Raw genomic sequence first — 9,858 nt, 5'->3', positions numbered from 1 at the left:
CCTAAATCAGGCTTTTTTGGGGGGGAATATATTCCTTAAAAGTGTACTATGCAATTTATTTCAGTTTTTTGGTGGGAAAGAAAAATCACACTGATGACGTAGAAGCCTCAAAAACTCATGTATGAAATATGATGCACTAGAGAAGTTTGATCCAGACTGGATAGTGTATGTGTGAAAGATAGCAAATTAAAATTTCATGGCAAATGATCAAAATGATTCTGCGGACACACGCTTCAGTGAAACCTCAAAAGCTTTGCAATTTATATTCACCAGCGTCTTTGGTTTAGATTGAAATGTGAAGTTGATTTGATAAAATCCCAAGGATTTTGAAAAGGTATAACATCAGCAAATCTCCAAGATGGCACAGTAAAGTAAAAATGGTGGACTTCCTGTCATGTTTGGATCATAGACCAAACATCATAGATCATTGACCTTTCGTACATCGTGGGTTGTTGGACCTCTGTAAGAAATTTCATTCAAATAGATCAGTCTGTGTGCTGGTTCATACTTTCATAGGTGACGCTGTGGAGCCATTTCGTCCTCTCTATACGTGAATTTTCACCAGGCCTGACATGTGGGCAAAATTTCATGCGCTTTCAAGTGTCTTCAGACCCTCAAAGAGGCGATTCATTTGCCCAAGTAATGATAATAAGGGGAGCAGATACAATTTGGCCTTCACACTTTTAGTGCTCGGGCCCTAAAAAACCCTCACAGGGTTATGATCTTAGTAACTAGTTGCTAGTTCCATCAAGTATATCTCACGTGTTCCTTTCATGAGTCAAAGCACATTGTTCTGTTTGACAGGCTTTCAGTGTGGAACTTGACCATGATGGGGTCACAGGGCTTGAGCTATTCTTCAGGAAGCGAGTGAGAGAGGGAATAAAAGATGGAAACACTGCCGACTGCCTCAGGTATCCATGGATACATGACGCACAGCGATGGCTCATGGAGCTACTCACATCTGTAGGAGGGCACAAATATCACCCAGATGGTGCATTTAATCGGAACGAATAATGATGCACTGGAAAAAAAACAGGTGAGGAATATTTGTACTTTATCTTTTCTGATTCTGGTTCTTAGTGATGAGCTAAGGTATCGCAGGTTTTTGAGCTACATGCTAACATGCTCAAAACTCATTTTAAAAGCTCAACTGTTTTCCGTTGATACACTTATTTCACATCACAACAGGGAAACGTGGCAATGCAAAGATTCACTGCATGTGGTTGGAGTACTAGAACAAATTGTAAACATTAAGCAGGTAATGTATACATTTCAGCCACTGGAACAAAAACTGTACACAAAAGATGCTTTTGGAGCTGAAAAGAGAAGCCAGTGCAAAAAAGCCTTAAATTCACATTCCTAATAACATCCAACAGGGTGAACTCTGAAAGAAGTGCAAAAAAACGTCCTTTCTCTTATAAATGTGAGAAAATGACGTCACTATTTAATACTAAACAGTCACAGTAAATAGATGCTAAAGCAGCATTAGGGTGAGGCTACCCTGTGATTGGCAAGTAAAAACTTTTGGTTCTCCCTCAGATCTACCTCTTGCTTCTGGTTGGCTGATTAAAGTACAACAAAGCTGGCCCAAATGTCTGACTACAAGTCCAAAAACAAGTAGACTGTGACCTCAAGGGACGAATGCTCTGGAGGAATTTTTATTGCTCAGTATTCTTCCTGTGGGGAGCATAAATGTAGTGAAATTCGTGGCAGTCCATCCAGCAACATTTAACTCACAAACTACAAAATAAAAGTGAGTCTAACTTGCAAAACTTTCTGTTGCTTACTAAATTCAGAGTCACAGGGGTGGAAAGCCTATCTCAGCCGTTATGGGGTGAGAGCCTGGATGGATTACCAATCAGTAGTTGTCAATATCGAGGAAACGTGAATTCCTATAACAAATTATGGCGTTCAGTTTTTGAAACTCTCAGATATTTCACTGAATGCGTTAAAGCTTTGTTGGCAGTGTTATTGAGATACTTCAATCTGGGCTCATATTTTCATTCCAGTCTGTCTCAAAAGACCAAAACTAAAGGATAAATACAACACTGCACACAAAGTAAAACTGCTTTTCAATCCATTTCACCTGCAGAGTTCAGAGAAAGGGACTGAAAGGATTCAGAAGGGGTGTGTGTGAACAGAATAACACTGCCTGCAGACCATTTTTTCTTTACAGTATAATCAACCAAATGAAAGTAGAGACCAAATCCTGGAGGCCACCCACTATCTGTGTCAGCAGCAGCTGCACTACCGGAGCTGCAGGGTAACGTGGCAGGATGTGGGAGGGTAATGGCTAACGTTATTCATATTTTCTACCTTATCTGCTTACATCAAGCTGCTTCTGTCTGCAGTGTGCTTAATGGGAGCTGACCCTGTTTAACGACCACAGCTGGTGTGTCTCTAACGATAATAGGGGGCCATCGGCCTCACGAAGGACCACATCTCATTTTCTCAAGCATTTGGAAATACTAACGAGGAAAACATTTCTAAAAGGTCAGCCCAGAAACTGATGCGGCTTATTATTATGTTAGGGACATATTTAGGTTTGAAGCAACCCTGGATACATTTCAGCAATTTGTAAGTTTCACCAAACGAAGAGGACACACATGACAACCGATGGCATTTGAGAAAGGGCATTTAATTCCACGAGGAGAAACATCGATGTAAGTGCACTTTCATTTTCAGCACACTTCTTGTGAACAGACATAACCTTGAAGAGAAATGTTAAGAGACTGACGGTGCAGGGTGATAAGCTTCAGGGAAGAGAGGAAAGGAAGGTGAGGAGAGGATGGGGGAGGGAGTAGGGCCAAGACGAGATTAATTGATTTTGGAAAGAACTCAAAAACACATCCCCAATCCAGTGATTTAAAGAGCTGGCTCACAGTCAGCGTGATGGAGCCGGTGCGGCAGCTGGCTGCAAGAATATGAAGGCGTCCAGAAGTCTTTTAGATCACATATTTTTTGGAATTTGTACTTTGAGGTCATTTTCATAACAATTTCTTTAAAGGGTGTTGCAACAGTGACACAGCAGGTTATCACTGCCGCAATACGGCATTAATGAATTATCCCTACAGTATGGAGCGACTACAGTTTTTAACAGCATAGACAAGACTGTAGCAGCACCTGCCCGGTGATATGTGCACCTCTGACACACAGAATAATCAAATGAGAAAATCATCTTTAACTACATAATTAGAACGAAGACCATTATGAACAAAATCATGCTGAATATATATAGAATAGCTAAGTTAATCAGACTTTACTATGTACAATGTACAGAAAAAAAGGTCATACTTTCAGAGGTATAGCTGCTTATTAAACCCATTTCTTATATGAGATTACAGACTAGTGTCACAGCGAGGGTTAGCAAGGTCCCCACTCAAACCTCCCCAAGAAAGCCAACTATGTCAACATGTTTAAACAGACTTTTTTCTTTCTTGACGGTAATGAAAAAACAGCAAAAATGACTGTGTCCATGCTGGACATGTCATCAAACCACAGTGTAAAAAGCCGTGTGAGTGGCTCTCAGAGGCGAGGAACCAAACATTACAACAATCATCAAACACACACACACAGCAGAGATTTTCAGACAGCCTGCAACACCACAGCACTTGTACTGACTAATAGGGTTTGAATGAAGCTGCACTGTGCTAAATGTCCCACTGCACTGAAGCCGAGAAGCAGAAGGTACATTTTAGTTTTGAGGATTACAGTACGTAATGTTACTCCATGTATGTAGTGTTGATTTGATAAAAATGTAATCTGAAAAATTAATATTAACTTGTAGAAATTGGCAAATTTATGAACTGCTTCAAATAAACAAGTCACATTATTCCAGCCTCAACTGTTTAACTTAGCTAGTTATTAGCTAACATAATAGCTAAAAGCTACTTGTTAAATTTGTGAACATGATAACACACTAAATAATTGCCCTTGTGCCTCAGGTTGAATTTAAACATATGCTCACATGAAATACACTATGTACATACTGTCATAACATGAATTTTAACTGCTTGAACATGGCAAGTTGTGCACAGATTAGCATTTTAGTGCAACTGTCATGCTAGCTGGCACATTTTGTGAACACCAATCCGTTGAGTCTCTAATCACATATTATTCTATTGGAAGATGACAGTTTAGCACTTAAACATCACACAGTGCCAAATATAAGTGCTTAGGTCAGAGAATGCCACTTTCAGCTTGCTAGCTAGCATCAGCACAAATGTTTCTACCAAATTTGTGACGCAGTGTGGGAAACGCCGGATAAAGATGCAGGCTTTTCCCACACTGCTTGCACACAAAAAAAAAACGCCACGCAATCAATACTGAACAATGGGGCTTTTTCAACTTCACTATCAGAAAAATCTTGTTTAATGAACAGTTTCTGGTGCACAAACTGCAAATGAAAAACACAGTATTTTCCATGAAATTCTTAAACAGCAAACCTCTCGACCATGAGGGGAAAACACTCGCTCAGCAGGCCTACACAAGCCTCGAGGCGCAAACTGTCCAGGAAGCCAGTGAAACCTGCCCCAGTAACGCGAGCACCTTTTCTGTATTTGGCCTGTGGCGATAAAGCTGTGTGGACCGTGACAGATCAACAGTTTTTTTAAAACCTAGAAGAATCAGAATTTTACTAGCGTGCTACCAATGGCTATTAATCTATTTCCATTTTCACTAAACCACAGTACTTGAAATAAGAGACTCATTTTGACATCTTTTAGTTAAAAATTAATGGAAAATAAACAAAAATGGGTAGATGAAATCCATTTTTTAAAAATCTACAGGTTTTTAAAGTCTAGGAAACAATAAAAAAAAGTGAAAAAAAATTCATTTTGAACTTTATACTGGTTTCACATGCTGTGTCAAGCAAGCATGGAAAAATCAGACTAGTCTTCACTCACAATTGTTTGGTGCAGTTTATGCATGAGAAACTACTCAGTTACCTCCACTTTTCAGGCAGTGTTTTGCTTAGTCCCTTCCATTCTTAACGACTTTAACTGTAAACTGTAGTTTTCCACACTCAACTTTTTGAGTCCATCAGCTGGGTACTTATAGTGCACTCTGAACATGTACTCAAATGATCACGTGTAATTATGGAAGTACAGCAATTTTTGACACAGCATTTGTGTGCATATTAGCATAGCATTTAGCTCACCCTCATAGAGCAGCTAGCATGGCTTTAGACATTATGATGTCTAAATTTATTATATAGCAGTTACCAAGGATTAACAAAAATATGGATGATTTGCAAACAGCATGCTCATTGATTCTAAGACGTTTCTGCTATTATTATTATTATTATTATTATTATTATCATATTACTGCCCTAGTTGGGTGTCACGGATTCTAAAGTAATGCATTACATTTTTCTGTGTTGCAGAAATGTGACATATTAACTACATAATAGCAAGAAATAACAATCCACAGAGCTACCAGTGAACCAGACGGACATTTTCTTAAGCTGTGCAAATCAAAAGGGCAAAAAATGTCAAACTTTTGCCAGGACAGCGGTGAGTGAGCGCGACAAGCAATTTATTCCTGCAGATTATGCAGTTTTCTGTCACGTTATACAGATAATTTCAGATTCTGAATTTTACTTATTTCCCATTGGGCTTTTACATAGATTCAAAGTTGCCTAGTGCAGCTTTCACAGCACCACTAAACAGCCATTTCATCTCCCAAGCAGTCTGGCAGACTCTCTGCATTCAGCACATTTAAAAGTCGGGCTCCTCCGTCGGCCCCCGCTCCCTCCCCCTGGCCCCAGCTGTCCCGGTCATCGCTCTCATCTGTGTTTGATTCGTACTCTGATCCAATCCCAGATTCCCTGAAACGAAGCAACTCCAGGGCTCCCAGGACCTGCTCCCCCAGCAGCGAGCTTTCATCGGGGGCCCCGTCGCTGGGAGTCTCCCCTGTGTCCTGTCCCTGTTCCTGGCTGTCTGCCGCTCGGGAAGCAAAGCGGAAGCACTCGAGCCTAACTCCGCTGCTGCTAAGCCCCGAGGGGATGGTGTCAGCGCCCATGGTGCCTGGAGAGCAAGACCTGGGCAGGACAGAGACCCAGGCACTATTGCTAATCTGAAGCTGGGACTGAGCTGCTAACAGGCCTGTAGATGAGGAAGGGGTGGGGGGTTCATGAGGAACGCCGGGAGGCTTTGCACGAAATGTGATCTCCAGAAGACTGTCCTGGGAACCCACTGTGGAAAACAGAAATGAGAAGAGATCAAATATGACATATTTATAATGGATTAAGCAAAGAACAAAAGATATTACATTATCACATATAAACAGAGATGCAGAACATGTAAGAAGAGGGGACTGGTCAAAGCTGAGATTACAAAGAGTGGGATGACGTCTGTGCTGGAACGGGAGAACGGGGAGCGGTACCCTCTAAGAGGGCTGTCATAGTATAATTAACTGTGTGCCAGAAGCAGGAGAGAAAACGGAGTACAAGAACATGAGCGCAATGGGAAAGAAAGAAACTAATTAAAAGTAAAGAAAAATAGGGAGAAATTGTAACGTTTTTATTACAGATTAGATCGGAGGTAAACAGGAAGATTAAAGGCAGCCAAATAAAAATCTACACTACACTTTAAAGGAGAAAATGATCTGAGTGGAAAGTCAATTACAAAAGTGTATTAGCCACTCACTGGATGTTAACTGGCCCGCAGCTTTGAGCTCCAGCTCCTGGATCTGTTTGACCAACAGGGAAATGTGCTGCAGCAGGTCTGTGTTCTGCTGCAGCAGCCTCTGCACTCTGGCCTGGGCTTCAGTCCGAGCACACAACTCCACCGACAGCTGTTCCTGCAAAACATTTACCTAAACACACACACAGACATACAACTTTTAAATGCCACTGCCCGGGAATATTAAGTGTTACCTGAAACTGTTCAAAGTTTATGTAAAGGTTTAGTGTCTGAAAGCGCTCTGTGAATTTCATAATCATAAATACAGATACTCATGTCCTGTTTCCTGGGAGGTTTTGATAATTTTTTTATGTGATCAGGAAGTTTTGTGTCAAACAGCCTTTGCTCAGTTACATTAAGTAAAGCACATTTCATTATTGAGCATATTTTAACCCCGTAACATCAAGCAGATCATATTTTAGACATATACCTCTACATAACCCAGAATGAAGACTCATAAATGCAAATCTTTTTCTTTAAAAAAATGTCCAGAAGGTTCAATAACCACTCCACTTTCAACAAATTACAATTTTTCTGCCAATTATTTCAGGGTTTCGGCTTTAAAGGGTTAAAACAACTGATGCTGGTATGCACACAGGCAGGTGAATTCTTCAAGGCTTGTGATTTTTTATTAAATGAATCACAGCTGATGATTCAGTGCACAAAAAAGAAAAAAAAACCCTGTGTGCATCAATACAGTTAGTGAGAGTTTCATCACAAAAAGGAAGAGAAGAAAAAAATTGTGCGATAGCGTCACAGTGGCATGAGATCACCTGCTTTAAAAATACTCGTGGATATTTTTAGCTTCATTTACTCAGCACTTATGGGTCGGAACACACCCCTTTTTAAATGCAAGCTTCATTTCGATCTCGACTGCACTTCCGTGACGTTTTAATGGCTCTACCTTGCGTGGTTTCAACACCATCGCGCTGACAAGATCTGTCCACAGACAGGCAGACACACATAAACAGCTGCTATACTCAAAACTGCCGTTGTGGAAGTTTGCACTACGGTAAAATTTTCCATGAACACATTTTCCCATGAAGAGACTCACACAAACTTAAAAGGTGAAAATATCTTCTTTGAGGTTCCAGAAGGGGAAAATTACCTGCGCTGAAGCTGCTAGTGCTTGTTGTTCCTGCTGCTGCAGTTGTTTCTGAAGGAAGTGGACCTGGTGCTCTGCAGAGCAGGATCCCCCTGCTGCAGCATGAGCCAGCACAGAGGCTCCAAGGATGGGCGAGCTCAGCAGAAGAGACGGGTTATCAGATACCTATAATGAATAATAAAATGATGGTCATTTAGGCTCCACTACTTCTACAAGCTGAGTTGAAGTACTTTCACTAGTCATTCACTACATACATAAAGACTGCTATCTACAAACTTTGACAACCACTATGCTGGGATCAGACTACACAGTATTTTTGTAGGAGTAGGCAATTATAGACTTGTTTTGGCTTTTCCTGACCGAGAGACATATAGGAGTACACACACACTCGGGATCAAATCAACGTTTCCCAAGAAAAGAATACAATCGGACAACGGCAACCAAAGTAGCTCTTTTGATTCCTCTCTCAGTTCCCTCTGTCCTCCTACCTGTGAACTGGAAATCCATCTCAGCATATCCTCATGAAGGATGTCTCAAATCCTAAAATACACCCAGAGGATGGAGGAGTGAGGAGAGATGAGTCTCACAGGAGGAGCTATGATTGAAGCTGCACAGCTCTATCCTTTATGGAAGTGATTTTTTATTAGTGACTCGTGAAAAACACTCAAAGGGACAAAGCTGGAATATACAAAACCTGAAGGGCGTGAAGAGGACTCCTGAAATAAGTAAACGCTGTTATGCTTATCTGAGATCGTGGAATAGAGCAGTAGGTTTTAACAAAATCATGGACAAATGATCCAGCAGTGTTATACATCACATTTAAGTGAGATTGCTTTTAAATGACTGAATCTGTCAGAATCTGACTGATGTAGGAGTTTTAAAACCGACAGCGAAACAATATTTGGTGATTTAAAAATCTGCCACCTCAACACCCCCGTGTGTGTTGGGGACAGCTCTTTCATTATGCTTGCTTTGTTTATGCTATATACTGTCTTCAATTACAGTTGTGTACAGTATCTTATTCTTATTCTATTCCAGTGTTCACTAATTTTTGCTATATAACTTTGCACTGTCCACTTTCTGCTGTAACAAAACAAATTTCCCACGTGTGGGACTAATAAAGGTTATCTTATCTTATCAATGATGTTTTAGACAATGTCCAGTTTGCTACCTGGTTGCCTGTCCAAGTGGATCCCACATACCTTGGTTGTATTACACTAATGCATTAATAGAAGAGAGATAGTTAGACAACAGTGTAATTGTCTGGAACTACTCTTCGGTTATTAAAGCGGTTGTGTTTTTAAAACCTTTGAATGAGGAGTGAAAGAAGCTATCAATGTCCACTGTAAACAACCATCTTTGACTGAGAACCTTCACAGACAGATAACTACAGCCCAGCCCAGGCAGCAATATATTGACGACTAACCTTGTATTGTGGATGAATTATCTCAGTTGTTCTCCTGACTGAAGATTGGACCGTTTAGTGGAAACAAAGTTAGCGTTCATCCTCCAGCTTCACTGTGCTAATGTGTTTATATTATGCTAGCCATAGCTAGCCACCACGTAGCACATCATTATATACCAGCTAGCCCAACTTCAGTAACCCTCCAAACGTCACTGCTGTTTAGTTTCCTGTCTTCATTTATGTTGGAAGTGATAGCAGAGCTGTACGTTTTAATTTTTTCAGAAATCACTCAGTCAGACAATAGTATATTATGTTTAGGTGGAAACTAGCGAGCTAACGCCCTGCTAACATCTAACTCCATTAAACTTCATAAATTCTGTTTTCATGGATGCCTGGATTTTAAACTTAATTGTTACACCTGGTAAAGCAGCAACACTGATTATTTTATTAAAGATGAAAGAATTTATACAGTTTGTAACTCTCAGTGATGCCACAGTGTTTGTTTGACTTTGGTACCTGAAGCAGAGTTTGGACCCGAAAACGGGTAATGACATCAGACTTAAACATCGGATATCAGCCGATAATATTGGTCTGCCCATGAATTGGCTTTAGCTTTTATCCATTATGCCACATTATATGAGGCACACTGGTAAGTTGACATAGGG

At 40.5% G+C, this 9,858-nt stretch overlaps 1 protein-coding gene across 1 annotated transcript in view; it reads right to left on the bottom strand.

Annotated features, from left to right (window-relative positions):
* Nucleotides 1–4,790: 4,790 nt before the first annotated feature.
* The window catches only part of LOC102202319 (carboxyl-terminal PDZ ligand of neuronal nitric oxide synthase protein-like), a 19,623-nt gene continuing 14,555 nt past the window's right edge, over nt 4,791–9,858 (bottom strand). Inside the window, exons 8-10 of the mRNA XM_013913097.1 lie at nt 7,792–7,953; nt 6,648–6,816; nt 4,791–6,194 (exon numbers count right to left, since the gene is read on the bottom strand). Of these exons, the coding sequence (XP_013768551.1) occupies nt 5,662–6,194; nt 6,648–6,816; nt 7,792–7,953 (864 nt within the window). The 3' untranslated portion in view covers nt 4,791–5,661. The remainder of the gene's footprint in view (nt 6,195–6,647; nt 6,817–7,791; nt 7,954–9,858) is intronic.

This window comes from Pundamilia nyererei, unplaced genomic scaffold (assembly GCF_000239375.1).
Source record: "Pundamilia nyererei isolate P.nyererei 1_Seehausen unplaced genomic scaffold, PunNye1.0 scaffold00115, whole genome shotgun sequence".
NCBI classification, from domain to species: domain Eukaryota; kingdom Metazoa; phylum Chordata; class Actinopteri; order Cichliformes; family Cichlidae; genus Pundamilia; species Pundamilia nyererei.
This window is presented reverse-complemented; position numbering and strand designations above follow the sequence as displayed.